General features: G+C 45.8%; 1 protein-coding gene across 1 annotated transcript in view; it reads left to right on the forward strand.

Moving 5' to 3' along the window:
- The first annotated feature begins 1866 nt into the window (after positions 1-1866).
- Positions 1867-19154, forward strand: part of MAP2K1 (mitogen-activated protein kinase kinase 1) — a 39129-nt gene continuing 21841 nt past the window's right edge. Inside the window, exons 1-2 of the mRNA XM_083586883.1 lie at positions 1867-2319; positions 18658-18868. Coding sequence (XP_083443009.1) covers positions 2240-2319; positions 18658-18868 — 291 coding nt within the window. The 5' untranslated portion in view covers positions 1867-2239. The remainder of the gene's footprint in view (positions 2320-18657; positions 18869-19154) is intronic.

A 19154-nucleotide genomic window follows, 5' to 3' on the forward strand; every position in this document is an offset into this window, starting at 1 on the left:
TTATATCAAATTTCTGCAGTTCATTATGCTTTTTGTAGTTAAAAAGTAGGTCCAGTGGTACCTCGGGTTAAGTACTTAATTTGTTCCAGAGGTCTGTTCTTAACCTGAAACTGTTCTTAAACTGAAGCACCACTTTAGCTAATGGGGTCTCTAGCTGCCGCTGCGCTGCCAGAGCACGATTTCTGTTCTCATCCTGAAGCAAAGTTCTTAACCCAAGGTACTATTTCTGGGTTAGCGGAGTCTGTAACGTGAAGCGTATGTAACCTGAAACATAACCCGAGGTACCACTGTATACCAAATATTAAACAAAAAGTTTCACGTTAGAAAACATTGGAAAAAGAAGTACTGGAAAAAGAAGTATATGTAAGAGCACCCACTCTTACATATCTACACACACTCTGTCCTATACGTTCAGGTGCACACACATTGCTGTATCCTATAGGGTCAAGGCAGCTTACAGCAATATACTGGTTAAGAGTGTTGGACTAGGACTTGGGAGACCAGGGTTCAATCTCCATTTGGTTATGAAGTTCACTGGCTGGCCTTGGGCCGGTGACTGTCTCTCATCCTAATCTACTTTACAGAATTTTTGTGAGGATAACACAAGGAGGGAGAAAAGTTGTTTTCCTTCATTTGCAAGGAATCGTACAAAACAAAGTGGCACTAATAAAGAAAAGTTCCAGGGTGGCAACAGAAAGCAAACTAAAAATGCTTTTGCAGTTCATAAAAACTATCCAGCAATATCAAGTTATAGGAAAACTGGTGCTATTAACAGTAATCCTTCAAGTTGATTAATTGGTTCGGCAACTTCCATGAACATGACATGTGATGCTAATGAGATTCAGGTGAGGGTCAGATGCCTTGTCAATCCCAGCAGGTATATAAGAGGACGACCTGGCCTGCGGCCTGCCCAGGGTATTTAACAATAATATTTTATGTCCTTTAGAGGAGAAATTGTGAATTGTAGAATTTTAAACACCCGTCCTCATCCTTGGCTTCACTCAATTTTGTTCATAACACTCTTCCATTTTCTTCTAGTTGTGAGGGTGGGGGATGGGGAGGAGCCTCACAAGTGGCCTTTCTTCATCTAAATCTGGCCCTGAGTCCATGTACAGTAATGTTCTGGAGCTGTGAGTGGTGCCAAGTCAATTTGTGCCACCGAAGACGACACAACAGCAAAGAAGCACAGCTGATGCGCCTTCCTTTAAGTCTTCTATAATAAAGGAAATTATAGGAACCCAAGAATCTGCCTGAGAAACGAGCCAGATCAGTGGTCCATACAGCGCAGTACTGTCTAGACTGGCTGGCAGATAACTCTAGGGCAGCCTTTCTCAACCTGCGGGTCCCCAGATCTTGTCGAACTACAACTCCCATCACTGCTAGCTAGCAAGGCCAGAGCTCAGGAATGATGGGAGTTGTAGTCCAACAACATCGGGGGGGGGGGGCCCACAGGTTGAGAACCGCTGCTCTAGGGTTTCAGGCACGAGGGTTTTCCAAACCCTTCCTGGGCACGCCGGGGATTGAACCTGAGACTTTGTGCCGCTGTTCTTGTCCCCGAAACAAGTTGCTTGTAACTCAGTATACATTCATTCATTCATTAACTCAGTATTGTCAACGCTGATTCCTGGAACGATAGGAAGCACCCCAGGAGATGGGGATGGGGAGGGAATTGAACCTGTGCCCCATTTTGCATGCGAGATCTGCCGCTCAGCTGCACCGGCTCTTCCCGGGCTGCTCTGGCCCCGGAGCGCGCCTTTCGCGGCCCCTCCCTGCCGCAATTTCCCACGCATTCCGGGCAAAGTAAGGGCAGGGCAGCTTGGCGGAGGCTTCACCCCTCCACAACGTCCATGCGCGCGGTTCTGAGCACATGCGCCCTGCGCTAAGCCGGACCCCTTCGCTTGTTGGGGGAGGACCCTCCGCCCTTTCGCGCCGCTGAGGCGCTTCTCTCCCCGCCTTGTTCTTTAAAGCGCGCAGGAGGCGAGAGCTCGCCTCGGCACAGGAGCAGAAGCAGCGGCCGCAGTAAACGCCGCCCAGAAGGTGGCGGAGCGCCCAGGCGAAGCCCGGAAGGCGCAAAGCGAGCCGGCGCCTGCTTCGCCCCGGGCTCCTCCGCTCGGCTTCCGAGCTTCGAGGAGGGAGCGCGCCCAGCGCCGCAGGACTAGAGGGCAGAGCGCGGGGCTCGGCGGGCGGAGGCAGCGCGGCGCTTTGGCGGGCAGCCTCCTCGGAGCGCGCCAGAGAGACCATGCCGAAGAAGAAGCCCATGCCCATCCAGCTCCACCCCGCGCCCGACGGCTCCGCCATCAACGGGACCAGCGCGGCCGAGTGAGTCAGGCTGTGGGGACGGAGGGGGAGGCAAACGGAGCGGGGCCGGGCTGGGGTCCCTCGCCGGGCCGCCCTGGCGCTTTCCTGCCCTCGGAGCGCAGGACTTCTTTCCCCGGACTTCGGGGGAAGATGGGGGCGCGGGGGGGACTTGGAGGGGTGGGAAAAGACGGAGCCCCTCGTTTCCCTTTGTTGTTGTTGTTGTTTAGTCGTTTAGTCGTGTCCGACTCTTCTTGACTCCATGGACCAGAGCACGCCAGGCACTCCTGTCTTCCACTGCCTCCCACAGCTTGGTCAAACTCATGCTGGTAGCTTCGAGAACACTGCCCAACCATCTCGTCCTCTGTCGTCCCCTTCTCCTTGTGTCCTCAATCTTTCCCAGCATCAGGGTCTTTTCCAGGGAGTCTTCTCTTCTCATGAGGTGGCCAAAGTACTAGAGCCTCAGCTTCACGATCTGTGCTTCCAGTGAGCACTCAGGGCTGATTTCCTTCAGAATGGATAGGTTTGATCTTCTTGCAGTCCATGGGACTCTCAAGAGTCTCCTCCAGCACCATAATTCAAAAGCATCAATTCTTCGCATTCTTAGTTGCTTTTAAAGTGGTTGTTCGAAACTGTAGCTGAAGAGCACAGGAATATTCTTGTGGGTTCAGGCTCGTGTGTAGGGATATTTACAAAGAAAGGGAGGAAATGAGTGAATGGACTACTGAGACTCGGAATCTGCGCTTATTAAACCACTTCTCCCCGCCAAAGATAAAATTATGGCTGGAGGTTAAGTTGTAAACTGCCCTAGTGCAAGGACTCGCTAGCTACAGGTTTCTCTGCTGAAGACCGTTGTAGAGGACTTCCCCGAATGTTTTGTAGCTGCTGCATCGCTAAAAGCAGCGCCTGTGAAAAAGAGACACTTTAAAAAAATTATTTGTGAGTTGGCAGAGCCTTTCCGCACCCTCCGGCTCCAGTCTGCAGTGACAGTTTTGTGGCTGCCAAAACTGCATTAATTGTTTGCAGGAAATGCTACTTAAACACGCAAGTAAGACACCTGCAATAACATGTTTGCATAACCCCACAGAATCGCCATACTGTGCTGTTGCTATGCTGACTACAGGCTATTCCAGCAAAGTGGATGTTCTCTGACATCTCCAGATAACAGAACTGAAGATGTTCTTCTGTTTGCACATCACAGTCTGGGCGCTGGGGATGAAGGGTGGAGTGCGGGATGAAACAGCAAGCAGCTCATTGCCTTAGGCTCTCATTTGAAATGGTACCAAGATGTTTGCATTAATCAAAATGATTGCCTTTGATTGTCAGGATTACCTGTGAATTGACAACTCTAAGTGCCTGGAAAGTTCTATATTGAAGCCTTCTGCCTAGTGAAGGGTGGGGGGATGAATAGTACAAGCAGGTCCCTAATTTCCTCTCCATTGCAATGCTGAGATGTACACGATGGAATTCATGGAATCCGATATTGTATTTCCAAAGTCAGATACAAACTGACACTTTCAGAACCGACAGGAAATTTTTGGGGGAGTGCTAATTGGAATTTATCAGCTGACTTTTGTACTTTCGGAATGCTCTCTCATAGTCCCAGGGTCAAAAAGCTTATGAACCTACATTTAGAAATGCAAGGTTAAAAGTAAAAACGCAATTTTGAAAGTATGTACTTTTATACAGTTTTCCTTTAGTTTTTCTTAATCGCAGATTGATGTAGAAACCGTACACAACAGAACCATGCAAAAGTGACACTGCCCAGAAATGGATTGATTCTTCCTTTCCTAAAGTGAGAGTTCTGCTGTTGGTTTGTCAGGGTCCTGTAATCCTTTTCCGTTTTTCATACGTGTAGATGAATTGTTGTTGGTCATAACCACCCACATAATGTTTTTACGTTCACGAGTCCATTTTTTTTATGATTCCTGTATATGTAGAAAAATGTTTTCCATTGGATATCCACACGACTCTTTGAAGTGAGAGGCTCCCCTCAAAAAGGCAGGGTAGATTTTTTTAATTTCTTATTTATTTGTATCACCATATCATAAACTACCCAAGCATTTTTCAATGTGAAAACATACAATACCATTTTAAAATAAGAGAGAGAGAGATTCATCAAGGTGACTGGCTATTCAAAATAAAAATTAAACTGCTGCAAATAACAATATTTCCTCTAAAAATCCACATGGATGGATGGATAGACCTTTTCTGGTGTGCCAATTCCCCCTTCAGAATACTTCCACAAGCAATCGCAGTGGCAAAAATTGTGCTAAGGTCAATGGAACAATGAATCAGTCTTCTGGAAATGGTTAAATGCTATTGAGAATTGAACATAGGTTCTGACTCAACCTGTGTGCAGACTCAGGCTGCTAAGTAAGCTTAGCAGACCTGAGGTAAAAAGGCTAGGACTTCTTATCAGTTAGTTGCTAGGGTAGGATGAGGAAGTAGAAGGCAAAAGTAGGTTTCACAATGAAGGAAGGAAGTGCTGAGCTTCTGTAAGAAGCTGGTGCTAATTTAACATTCTTAAATGGTCTGTAGTCATGGGAGGTGTTTGGGATGGCCAAGTTTGCAAATGTCAGCAAATTGTTCAGGATGGTGAAAACCCAAGCGGAATCTGGAAAGCTCCAGGATGATCTGCCTATATTGTATGAGTGGGTAACAAAATGGCAAATGAGGTTAAGTGTAAGTTAATTGCAAAGTGATGCGCGTTCAGATACACTGATGGGCTCTGGTGGTGCCTGACCTTGAAAGATATATTGGGGACACGGTGGATAGCTCAGTGTGAGTGTCAATTTGGTACCCAGCTGAAATGAGTGAGACAAATTCTGTGCTCGGAAGTATTAGGAAGCGGGATGAAAACACACCCGGTGTCACTCTGCCTTGATGTAAATCTATGGCGCAGCTGTGTTCGGAATTCTGTGTTCAGTTCTGGTTGCCTGCTCTCAAAAGGGGTACCTTAGTTCTAGAAAAAGGTGGAAAAGAGGGCAGCCAACACCATCAAGAGGTTGGAGCACTTTTCCAGTGCAGAAGGGCTAAATAATGTTGGACATATTAATTTGGGGGGAAACTAAACAGAAGTAATAAGAGAGGTTTATAAAATGATGTATTGCGTAGGATAGACTAGGTAGATACATGGAGTGGATAGAGAAACACTTTTCTCAATTTCTCAGAACTTTAGAACTTTTAGCCACCCAGTGCAAATGATATATAGCATATATAGCAGGCACGTCCAACTCTCTAGAGAATGCAATCTACTCCCAGTGTAGTAAAACTGGCAGTGATCTACCCATTGTCATTGCCAATAGTTCTTGAGCTTTTTTTGGGGGGGGGGGACCAGAGTTGTTGAGTTTTTTTAAGGAGGGGAATACCACACATGTTGACCAAGGAAATAAGCTGTCTCAGCAGCGATGCTAATTAGGGTTGGGGTGGTGGTGGTGGTGGTGGAGATCGCTCAGGAGCAACCGGGTGAACACTTTCAAATATCCTGCGATCTACCTGTTGATTGCGGCCAACCGGTTGGACATTGCTGATATATAGTATCTTTTTAAAAAATTCTTCATATAATGTGTTATGTCTACCTGGAAAATGCTGGTGCAGAATGTATAACAGAGACCTGGTTTGTTTAAGGGGTTCAGGCTGAGCCTCTCAGATTGGGGTGCCACATGAGCCTTTGTTTGAGTGTTGAAGAGGTGGGGTTTCTGTAGCCCATCTCCTTTGTTGGATACCCACTTCAGGAATTGTTTGGTTCTGAGTGTCTGTAACTGTCGTCGTTGTTACATATTTATTTGTACCCCACCTTTCCCCCTGATGGGGGGATAAAAGGTAGAGTCACTAAAAACATAGGAAAACAATAATTAAAAAGTAATTAATAACAGAATTAAAACTATATACCGTACATATATAAAATTGTGATTAGAACTTACAAACGGTTACAATAAAAATAGCACGTCAGAAGCCGTTTCATTAAAAGCAGTCAATTCCAAAAGTCTGTGGGAACAAGGGGGTTTTCACTTGCTGGTGGAAGGAGAACAAGGAGGGAGCCAGTCTAGCTTTTGCAGGACTCTCTAGTTCCAGAGTCTGGGAGCAGCCACCAAGAAAGCCCTTTTCCGCGTCCCTACCAGGCGTGGCAGTCTGTGGGTACTAGTAATGACTGTTGTCATGGACAAATCACTATTAGATCAGGTCTGGGCTGTCTGCTGCAATTAAGCTCCATAGATGTGGAGGACCAGTTTTGATAGTTTGACCTTGAAGACGACTGGTAGACCCTCAGAACTTCCCACAGATTGGGCCAGCAGTTTTACCGAGGCTGTAGCCTACCCCTGAATCAGGAGGTGACCTGGGCCATTGAGATGACTGCTTCCTAATGTTATTGGCCAAGCCATAGAGTCAATTTAGCTTTTTGGGTTTTAGCTCTGCACCATATCAATGAAACTGCAAGGTTGACTGTTGGAGAGCAGATGGTGGAAAACTCAAAGGGAATATGATCAAGCATAGATTGGAGCCCATTTTAGAGCTTATACTACTGTTGTGAAGAAAGCTCACTTCACCACCACCATTGATTCTGCACAATGCCAGCAAATGCAGCTCTTCTCAGTGGTGAAAGGCCTGTGCTGCAGAGGCCCAATGGATCAACCTGTTTAACTCTCAAAGGCCCATAGGTGCCTTCTGCAGATGAGATCATTCATGTCAGCTCTGGCATAGTTTTGACAGAATCTGAGAAAGATACAGCTAGAACACTGTCTGGCCCTGTTATGAATTATTTTTAGCTTGAACAGCCTGAGGATGTTGATAAGTTGCTTAGAGGGTTGAGACATCATGCTTGCTTGTTGGATCCCTACCTTTCCTAGCTGATAAAATTAGCCAGCGCCAGGTTAACAATCAGAGGAGGTAAATGCTTTTTTGCTTCTGGTGTGAAGATGTTGGAGGGCTGGCCCTGCATTTTAACTTGCCAAATTTGTGACCGCCACACCAATGCTGCCTTTTAAAAATCATTTTCATCGTATGCTTCATTCAGGAGGGAAAGAAAGTATTTTTCGTTCTTTAAACCAGCCTTTCCCAATCTGGTGTGCAGTGGGTGCTGGGAGTTGTAGTCCAAAACGTCTGAAGGGCACCAGGTTGGGGAAGGCTGCTTAGTGTAGACATTGGATAGGAATATGTTGATTTTATTTGGAGAGCTTTAATTATGCAACTCAGAGTTGGTAACGCCAGAGATAAAACGAGGCCAGCTCCTAACGTCTCCTTTCTGTGTTGGTACTGCTCTATTATATAACCTTTTCGTTGTTGCTCTCAACATCATTTTGTTCTTAATGCTTTTGCTATGCACGTCTGTTCTTCTGTTCCACCATAAATATAATTTTGTCTTAGATGGGAAGTATGTGCCTTGCAAGCAGCTCTCAGAGAGGCAGCTATTGCTTTAGAAGAGGCCTTGTGCTTCCGGCGAAGGGCAGGGGACTTGGGTGTAAGCAAGGTGGCCAACCTGGTGCCTTCCAGATGTAATTGGACTGCAATTCCAAGCATCCTGGACCACTAACCATGGTAAGGTAAAGGTAAAGGGACCCCTGACCATTAGGTCCAGTCGTGGCCGACTCTGGGGTTGTGGCGCTCATCTCGCTTTATTGGCCGAGGGAGTCGGCGTACAGCTTCTGGGTCATGTGGCCAGCATGACTAAGCCGCTTCTGGCGAACCAGAGCAGCGCACGGAAACGCCGTTTACCTTCCCGCCAGAGCGGTACCTATTTATCTACTTGCACTTTGATGTGCTTTCGAACTGCTAGGTTGGCAGGAGCAGGGACCGAGCAACGGGAGCTCACCCCATCGCAGGGATTTGAACCGCCGACCTTCTGATCAGCAAGTCCTAGGCTCTGTGGTTTAACCCACAGCACCACCCGTGTCCCTACTAACCATGGTACATAGGACTATAAGAAGTTGTTTTCTGCCAGGTCAGATCACTGATCAGTCTAGCTCATTGGTCTTCAGCTGGTGGGTCTGGACCCACTAGTTGGTTGCAATCAGTGTTAGAAACTCAGATATATAAGCTAATTGCCAAAAGGCACCTTAAACCTGGGTTACATTTGCCAAAGCAGAATGTCTAGGCGCCATTTATTTTTACAATGAAATTTTTTATATTTATTTATTTCATTTATGTACTGCTTTATACTTTAAAGAAAAACATCTCAAAGTGGTTCACAACACATTGAAACATCAAATGAAACAATCCAGAACAAAACAAATTCAAGGTTCAAGGAAAATATTTCAGATCCTTCTCTAAATGACATTTTGCTTTCCCCATATTTTGTTACCTACTTAATTTATATAGCTGCCCCATAGCAGAAGTGCAATGGGAAGCCAATGTGGTGTAGTGGTTAGTGTGTCGTACTAGGACCTGGGAGATCAGGGTTCAAATCCCCACTCAGTCTGGAAGCTCACTGGGTGACCTTGGAGTCAGTCACAGTCCCTTAACCTACCTCAAAGGGTCGTTGTAGGGATTAACTGAGGAGGGGGGTGAACCATGTACTCCTTGGAAAAAAAGGTGGGCTATCAATGCAATAAATAAGCTACTCTGTTTACCTGCTTAAGAAGGTGGGAGTGGCCAGCCAGATGGAGATGTCAGTCGCAAACCTGGCATCCAGAGATCTCCACATGGTTGCAACTGGACCCATGTTAGTCACCCATCACCTGGCTAATTTAAAACATTGGTTGCAACTTGTTCCCAGCCAGATCACCACAAGAGCACACTACCTCCCCGTGAGTACATGGTAGAAGATTAAGATATGGGTTAAAAGTGGGTCCTGGGTATGAAAAGGTTGGTGATACGGTACCTGATCTAGCTCAGTAACATACACACTGACTGGCAGCATCTCTCCAGGGTTTCAGGCAGGAGACACTCCCAGCTTTATCTGGAAATGGTGAGGATTGAACCTGGGACCTTCTGCTTGCAAAGCAGACACTCTGTCACTGAGCTGTGGGTTAGCTCCTGCCCCTGGGAAGGTGGCTGGTGCTGATGGGAATCGCGATTGAGTTACATCTAGTGAACACAGCTTTGGCTACTTCGGCATAAAGCATTGTTCCAATGATCTATTAATGCAGCTCCCCCTCTGGAATGCCTCTCTCAGGCTGTCAATTTCACTTTCTTCAAATCTACCCTGAAAACCCACGTTTGTGTGCAAAGCCTTGGGCATCACCCCTCATACTGTAACAAAGCCTGTATAACTGCAATAGCCACACATTCTCACTCTGTTTATGCCCTGCCTCCATTTCCTCCCTGTTTTGTCCGTTGTGTCTGTTTCTAGACTGTAATCCCCTTGGGGCACTGACCTGTCCTTTTGTGCACGGATAACGATATATATAGGCAATTATGTATGCATGTGTATCTTTCATTTATATTGTGTCTTTCCTCCAGAAAAGTACAAATCATTTTATCACAGTTATTTATGCCAGCATACAAATCCTCCTAAGTAGCATCAACACAGTTGTTGTTTTTTTAAAAAAAGAAGAAGAAGCTATAAGGTTCCCTTAGCTTTTTATCCTCACAACACCCCTGTGAGGCTGGACATGCTGAGAGATTGTGATCCACCCATAGCTGCTATAGCTGCTTAGTGGGCTTTGTGGCTGTGTGAACATGGGTCTTCTTAATCCCTAGTGAGGGGAGAGTAGAGAGAGAAAGAGAGAAAGAGAGAAAGAGAGAAAGAGAGAGAGAGAGAGAGAGAGAGAGAGATACCTGACCTGAGGTTAACACACCGTGCATCTGATAGAATGTACTTTAGTTCATAGAAAGCTTATGCTTATAATACATTGGTTAATTCTTCAGGTGCCAAATGAGTCCATTTAGTAAAATGACAGTCTCTCTCTTTTTACATCTCCTGTCTCTAAAATGGCCTCACTTACGTTTTTGTCTTCTAAGTGCTTATTGCTTTGGGGGGGAAATCCATCTAGTTTGTTTAAAACAGTCTCCTTTTCCCTTCCCTACTGATAATATGTTAACCAGTCCACCCTGGTTGTGAAAGGGTGTACTTTGCGAGCAGGGCATTATGAATTTAGCATAATTCCAAGCTAATGGTGGAACTGTTTGTTATTAAATGCACTTTTCAAATCCACCTTAAATCCCTATTCAGTTCCAAGCACAGATTGACAGGCCAGCTTTCCAATCTACCCCCAGGAGAAATAAAATACTCTCATCAGTGTCCATTTTAATTATAAAGAGCTAGGTAGAAATGTACAAGGGAAAGTGTGTAGGCAGCGTTTCTTAAGCCTTGTATGTGTTGCCACATGAGAGTCTTTAAAAATGAAATTTATAAGCAATTAATTACTGTATGTTGGTGATGATGCAAAAAAAGAAAAGAAAAGAAAAAAGGAGGGGTAATCACCTCCAGGCATCATTCACCAAGGTAACCTCTAAGACAAGTTCTGGATTCTGGGAGCATGTTGCTTCCCTTGGGTGCAAGGGTTCCTGTGTTCAACCTGCAGGCAAGGCCATTCATGGAATAATTGAATTGTAGATTTGGAAGGGACCACAAGGGTCATCTAGTCCAACCCCCTGCAGTGCAGGAATCTTTTACCCAGGGCTCGAACCCATGACCCTGAGATTAAGTGTCTCACGCTGTACAGACTGAGAAAAGATTTGTGTTTTGATATTTGGATATAAAATGATGCTGTGTGATAACACGAACCATTTTGATGTGTTTTCATGTTGTTAAATTGCACTGGAAGGAAATCCACTGATGGGAGAAAAGTGCACATTTTTAGATACAGAGGACCAGTGTTAGAAACTGAGATATGAAAGCTAGGAGCTAAATGGCACCTTAAACCTAGGTTATGGGTGCAGCAACGGAATGTCTAGGCACACCTTTTTTATAACAAGAATGCAAAGCTGAAAATGAATGAACTGCAACTGAAATATTATGTTCATTTTTCACATGGTCTAGTTCTTCCCCTGCCCCACCCCCTTATAATATTATGAGGGTCCCTTCTCCAGTCTTCAGAGAGTAGCTGGAAATGGGGAGCAGAAAAAAATCCTCCTTTCCTTCCACTCTGCAGTCTTAATCTGAAATCTTAGGTGCAGTACTGCGCCCTGAGCTCAGAAACTACTCAAGCTAATGAAATTGCCTGTCGCAAAATACGCCTAGAACAATGGGAGTTTTGAACATTGCAGAGGACCTTTTAGGAAGCGTCACAGCATCCTGATATAGCACATGCTTTGCATTCGTGAGATTTCACCCCAGTATCTCCAGGTAGGACTGGGAAGGTCTGAACCCTTGAAGGGCCAGTGTAGGCAGTGCTGGGCCAGGTAGCAAAACAGTTTGACTCAGGAAGAGGCAGTGCAAAGAGCAGGGGTCAGCTGACCCTCCAGGGATGTGAGGGCACATTTGGAGTTTTTAAAGAGTGTTGCAAGTGTGGGGAGCTGCAGAAAGTTGCAAGTGCAATCCTGCAGTATGTGTCTTTGTTGTCATTTTTCTTTTACTCACACATCTCTCTCTCTCTCTCTCTCTCTCTCTCACACACACACACACACACACACACACACACAGAGAGAGAGAGAGAGAGAGAGAGAGAGAGAGAGAGAGAGTGGTAGGTCCAGGATTCTCTTCCACTCCTGACAGCAGACAGACAGATGTTTCTGGAAACTTCACAGCAGGACCCCAAAGCAGCAACCTCCCCATTGCTGGTGGTATTTTCCTGACATCTGGTATACAGTGGTTTCTCTTGTGGCTAATTTCTCTGGTCAGAAACCACTTTCCTTTGGCAAAACCCCTTCTGGCTTCTGTCAGCTCCAGAAGATTCCGTTCCGTTTTTATTGATATGCTAAGGCAGCCTTGCCAACCTGGTGCCCCTCAGATGTTTGGGGCTGATGGAAGTTGGAATCCCAAACACCTGGGGGGTACCAGGTTGGCAAAAGGCAGCACCAAAGACTTTGGCTGAGTCTGTCAGGAAGGGAATCATTCCTTGTGCAAGTGCTTTCCGATTAATGTTATTATTGGAACTGAATGGTGAACTTTCCCCCTGCCTTCCAAGCGGGCAAATTCCCCTTCCTTCCTCACCCCAGCCGCAAAAGGGTTGCATCCGAGGACACGTTGACTCCGAGAACCGCATGCCAAAAGTCTTTGCTGGCTGTTACCCTGCAGCAAAGCAGCAGCTGTTCGAAGGGTGAAACGGACCATTTGCCGCTCAGAAATTCTTAGCAAACATCTGCTCTCGGATGGACGGAAGGTCTCTCTCCTACTCACATCCCTGTCTGAACAGGAAAAGAGCAAATTCCTTTGGAACGTTGTTGGCTGGCATTCCTCAGTGACTGTGACACGATTTATGGCCTCTCTGAGAGATTTCATCACTTCTTAGACATTCCATCAGGAGTGTGTGTGCGCACGCACTAATGTCAGGGGCAAGGAGGGCTCCAGGAAGCTGATTAGCTTAATCTTCAATCTCTGGAGGAGATTCTCCTGCGAAACAGGTCTTGGGGGGGGGGCGGGAAATGCTTCAAATTCCTAGGAACCAAAATGAAAACGTTAAAGAGTCAGCTGTATATCGTCAGAGAAGACATTTAAATGCTTACATGCTAGTGTAGTGGATTTTCTGCAGTTAAACACTACAGTTGTGATAGAATTGTAGAGTTGGAAGGGATCCTGAGGACTGTCTAGTCCAGTCCCCGGCAATGTAGGAATATGCAGCCGGGACCGAACCTGCAACCTTGGCGTTATCAGCACCACGCTCTAACCAACGGAGCTGTCCAGATGGTAATGTTCAAGACAGCTTTTATTTGGTCGCAACAGTGGTTGCTGGGGAATCAACAAGAGTTGAGTCCACAGGCCTATAATTTATAAAGGCTCATATAGAGGCATTCCATTCCCTTGCCTTAGCTTGATGCAGGTGTAGAAATTAAGCAATATTCTTGGAGGGAAAGCATGCCTGCATTATCAGAGCTTGGGTGCCTGATTCAGCAGAAAGAATTCAGTGTCTGCTTTCTATCAAGCTGGTCCAAGCCTGAGATTTTTCCTGCACAAACCTTCTTGACACTTACAATAAGCAGATTCTCCTAACAATATCCTTTCACACAGTCTTTTTACAGGTGGTCTTCTTCTTCTTCTTTGGTGATTACTTGTAGCTGAGTAAGATTGTCTTCCATAAACACGGTTTTAACAATGAGTCCATAAGTGACTGTGGAGGCCAATTCTGGACCCACACGTCCTTCCACAGTAGGGACATTGGTTTCCAGGTGGGAGTTGATCACGGTGTGGATTTGCCAAGCATGCCTTCCTCTTAGCACATTTCTCCCTTGCGTTCTGAGTTTGAGTGTCTTCAAAGTCCATGACACCTTTGGTAAAGGCTGTTTTCCAACTGGAGCACTCGCAGGCGAGTTTTTCCCAGTTGTCGGTGTTTATACTACATTTTTTAAGATTTGCCTTGAGACAGTCTTTAAACCCATCAATGTGTTCAACAATACAGTGGTACCTCGGGTTACATACGCTTCAGGTTACATACGCTTCAGGTTACAGAATCCGTTAACCCAGAAATAGTACCCAGAAATAGGTTAAGAACTTTGCATCAGGATAAGAACAAAAATCGTGCTCTGGCGGCGCGGCGGCAGCAGGAGGCCCCATTAGCTAAAGTGGTGCTTCAGGTTAAGAACAGTTTCTGGTTAAGAACGGACCTCTGGAACGAATTAAGTACTTAACCTGAGGTACCACTGTACTGCACTAGCATCAAAAATGTCAGAGCCTGAGTAGGCCCTGCTTGCCTGCCTGCCTGCCCCTGCTTGCTTCTAGGTGATAGCACAGCCTAGGGGGCTGCGTTGCTGCTGTGTGCACCCAGATGGATGGGGGGAGAGGACCCTGGAGGAGGAGGAGGTGGTCCCAGCAGAGCTTTGGTGCTTATGTGGGACTTGCTCAGCTGGTGGCTATTCTGTAAAGTGATTTTTTTTCAGGTAGTGGTGCCAGTACAGCTCCTTGTCAAGGGTGCCAGGAATGCCAGTGAAGAGGACTAGGAAGCGAAAGATCCATCTGTGTCTGAGATCCTTGAGGGCTGCTGCCAGTCAGATAGTACCCTGGTATAAAGGAGTTTCCCAGGCTCCTCAAGGCTGAGCTGCCTTCTGTTATTTCTTGGGATGCTGCTCTTGAAAAGCAATTAAAAAAATTACTTTACCCTCTTGTTTCAGCCACCATGTGGAAGTGAGCATGTATTGCTTTTCAAGATGTATGGAGCTGTCTGCAGAATTTCAGTTTTCACTCTCCCGCACCAGCAATTCCCCCAGTTGCAATTGTTCATGCAAATTGTACTGTCAAACACCTCCTACCTTTTCAAAAACAGACAGGTGCGTAGGTGCTTTAGATGAGCACTCGTGCCTTTGCACCTGTACCCCCGAATCTGTGTCAGTAGATGTGAAACGCAGCTAGACATGATACGATTCATGCAATTAACCATGACAATGGTTATATATACCGTATCTTTAAAGAGCAAACTGCAGGCATGATGTAAAATTGACCACAAGAGGCAGTGATGGCCACCTGCTTGTATGGCCACTCAAGGGGGGTATCTTATGGAAGCCAGGGGAAAGGGTTTGTGGTTAGGGAGAAGTGTGGTCCAGAGAGAGTTCTAGGGACCAGGATTTGATCCCTGAGGGTCCCCACCCATGGCCTAGCATGTTGTTCTAACTGTTGAATAACAAAGGCATTAATGGGAAAGGCCTGTTTTGCTTCTTATCTGGAGCGGGTGGGCAGTAATCTGCTTAGGCCCTTAGAAGGGTTTGTTTAATTGCGGAATTTGTGGAATGCAGGTTCAGCACAAGAACCACGTGGCTGTTCCCCCCCCCCCCAATAACTTACAGTTTGTTTGATTTCATGAGTGCACATATTATCTGTAAATAAATTCACATTCTGACCTGGAATTGCGAATGGTGCTGGCAGTTTTTCTTGCATGGCTCTTGTCATTTGTCCAGGATATTCTGTCTCTGGCACCACCTGATCTTTTGCTGTGGAAGCTCCCGGGTCCTAGCTCAGCTGGCTCTGAGCCAAGGAGTTCAGCTGACCAGGTGGGCCCTGCCAGCAGATGCTCTTTCAGAAGCGTGAGCTGCTTATTCTGCTCTCCTGCCCTGTCAGAAAACTTCCAGGGCAGGAAGTGAATAATCAGATTGCACTGACATGCAAATATTTACTGCCCTGCGATAAGGCAAGTGCTCTGCTCCTCCTCTTAATGAGAGCAGCTTCTAATTTTGTTTTCTGACTGTTGGCATAAAGGGGCAGAAGGCAGCTGTTTCCACCTGTGCCTCTTCTTGTTTTTAGCTGATCAGTTGTTTTGCAGGGGCTGTGAGAGAGGAACTCTGTTTCTTTGTTTTAATGGGGGGGGGGGGTTTGGCTGGCTAGGAAAACACAATCCTCTTGCATTCTTTGTGTCCCAGGCCTGAAACAGATGCAGATTTCCTGTTTCAGGAGATGTTCGGTTTCCCGTCTTTCTGTTGTAACAGGAGGAGAAGCATGTGGCAGGTGGAACAAGGCTATTATAGGCATTTCATATATGTTGTATAAACCCTACCATTCTATGCTATTGCGTAGAATGCAGTTACTCCCTTTTTGTTTGTGAAATGTGCTGGTCTGCAAACTTGGGAAACACATGTTGGCCGTTGTAGCTTACAACCGATTTGCCGCTACTGGGTTCACTTCTGACCATAGCTGTCAACTTACAGATTTGAAAATAAGGGATCAGCAGCCCAAATAAGGGATTTTGCTTACCGGGCTCCTCACGATGCACTCTGAGGGGGGAAAGGCAGAGACAGAGACGCGGCAGCTCGTGCGCGCGCGCTCTCACGCGGCGGAGGACCCCAAGCCGCTGCTTCCCTCCCGAGCTGGGCGAGCATGAAACCCGGGGAAATTAAGGGACATCATCAATAAGGGACAGCAGCGGGACATGGCGCTGGGATAAGGGACTTTCTCGCCAAATAAGGGACGGTTGACAGCTATGCTTCTGACCAGAAGTTAGCTAGTCACGACAACTGAACAGGGACAGCCACACTGAAAGCCCTGCTCGGAGTTATTGTGGATCGGGTTTCTGAGATCTTTGGGACTTTTATTTATTTATTTTATTTCACAACCTGTAATAAAACCTCAAAGCAGCTTACAAAAAGGAGAAGCTCTCTTGCAGACCACAGTGAGGAAGCCCATTTGCTGGGTTTCACAATTGGGGAGAATGCTGTTGGACTCTGGTCCTGCCTGCAGGTTTCTCCCATTGGGGCATCTGGTTGGCCACTGTAGGAACAGGATGCTGGACTAGATGGGCTTTGGCTTGATCTAGAAGGTAGATTAAGAGGCTGTGACTGACTCCAAGGCCACCCAGTGAGCTTCCTGAATGGGGATTTGAACCCTGATCTCCCAGGTCCTAGTCCAACACTCTAACCACTACACCACATTGGCTTCCCATAGTACTTTTGCTATGGAGCAGCTATATAAATTAAGTAGGTAATGAAATATGGGGAAAACAAAATGTCACTTAGAGAAGGATCTGAAATATTTTCCTTGAAGCTGGAATTTGTTTTATTCTGGATTGTTTTATCTGATGTTTTAGTGTGTTGTAAACCACTTTGAGATTTTTTCTTTAAAACATAAAGCGGTATAGAAATGAAATTAATAATAACAATAATAATAATAATAATAATAATAAAACAACAACAAGAACAATCATATTTCATTGTAAAAATAAATGGCGCCTAGACATTCCATTCTGGTGGCCATAACCCAGGTTTAAGATGCCTTTTGGCAATTAGCTTATATATCTGAGTTTCTAACACTGATAGTTCCGCACGTGTAGACAGATTCAGCCCTTGCTTAGCCACATCCTCTTCATTTGAGCATAGTTCTTTGTTGATACATCCTCCAAACTTCATGGAGGAAGGGAAATGCAAGCTGGCCGCTGTTTCGTTGCTGGTAGGACTCACTTGGCTGCTTAGCAAATCAAGTGGCTTTTAGATCAGTGTTGTACTTGGTAAAAGGGAGTCAGTTCAAATTCGGCAGGAAATGACTTGAAGCAACCAGAGGTATCAGCAATCGGTGTGGACTCTGGAAGGGAAGCTGCCCTCTCGTGTTTCCTTGGTTTTCCTTTCCTTTCAGTGAACAGACACGTTTTATTTATGTGGGAAGGGTGTGCGAGGGAGAAGCGCAAGCAAGAAGCTTCCATGCAGCGTGCCCATGGTTATGTAATTGCCTTTGAATTGGCACAGATATGCATCTGAAATATTTACACAAGCTCTGCAGGGTATGATTGCACGTTCTAGCCGTCCCCCTCACTCAATCCGGGAATCCTTTCTGCAGAGGTAGTGATTGCTCACTGGAACATGAGTTAGCACTGCTGAGTCAATGGGGCCACATGGACAATGGAAGTGTTGAGTCAAAGATTAACTTGGTTTCCTGTCCCAAAGGGCTTGAATCCAGCTAGATGTTCTTATGCACAGACATTTCCTTTTCCTGTTCATGTTGCATCCACCACCACCAAACATGCAAGTTCTGCATGTGCTCCAGTTCTGGGGAGGGGAAAGGAGGCAAGCAGAATGCGGTATTGGGTTCAGCTGGTTTTCAGATTCCTGACAATTTCAACTTTCGGTTAAAAAGAGAGGTAAAGTCTCCGGGTCTTATGGTTGCAGATAGGTGCTTGGAAGCGCGTTGGCAAGAGCTTCCGAAATCTCTGAAACTTGCAGGGAGTGAGGTGACTAAAGAGGATTTCTAGAATGTGTGTGTTTTCAGTATCCCACTAAGATATTTGCCCCTCCCTGTGACTAGCAAAATCACAATACATTCTGCAAAACAGTAAAACTGAGTAACAAATGTATAAAATCAGAGAAATTGTGCCGATTTCCATGGCACACATGACGAGAGAAACAGAATTGCACTTCCTGTGGTGCAGAATTCAGATGACCTGGCTTAGAATGTTGATGTTTCTGGCAAGGAATCTACACAGCTCTCATTTTGACTTAGAATCCTAAACAGTTGGAGCCCTGCATACCTTGTTCCAAGGGCTCGTGGAATGCCTTCTCTGTGGCTGTGCCACAATTGTGGAGTGTCTTTCCCTTGAGATGAGGATTCATCCAAGTCCCAACCTCAGCATTTCCCTGAGCCATTCTGAGACTGGTGCAGTGTATATTTTGCAATACTGTGCTAAGGAGGAGTGGGATTGGTTCTGAGCCACAGATCAGGGGGTACTGCTAATGCTTCTGTTCTACAGCAACTGCCACTAGAGGCAATTGCCTCACTCTTCCTAATGGTAGAGCTGGCCCTGCTGAATTGCGTTGGCTCCTCCTTCTCCACTTTCTCATTTAGCAGTGTCTGTGAAGGTGACTCGAGTTCAGTTAATGGCTATTTCTTTGCTTTCTCTCTCTTTCTCCTTCCAGGACAAATTTGGAAGCCCTCCAAAAAAAGTTGGAAGAGTTAGAACTTGATGAGCAGCAGCGAAAACGCCTTGAGGCCTTCCTTACCCAGAAACAAAAAGTTGGGGAGCTAAAGGACGATGATTTTGAGAAAATAAGTGAGCTGGGTGCAGGAAATGGCGGGGTGGTCTTCAAAGTCTCGCACAAACCTTCTGGCCTCATTATGGCAAGGAAGGTGAGCATTGTTACTGACCTTATAGGCTAGCCCTTCCCCAACCTGGTGCCCTCCAGCTGTTTTTGGACTACAACTCCCATCAGTCCCAGCATATCCAGCACAGGATGAGGAAAGCTGTTTTGGCTAGCTTCTCATTGACAAATTTGCCCTGTGTCTCTCCCTGTTGATCCATTCTGTAGTCTTATTTATAATTTATTTTATTTAAAAGCACCTACGTATAAACTGATTAATATTTAAAAATCTCTAAGTAACGTATAAAAACAATAAACAGTATGACTAAAACAAA

Source organism: Podarcis filfolensis, assembly GCF_964270895.1.
Source record: "Podarcis filfolensis genome assembly, chromosome: 14".
NCBI classification, from domain to species: Eukaryota; Metazoa; Chordata; class Lepidosauria; order Squamata; family Lacertidae; genus Podarcis; species Podarcis filfolensis.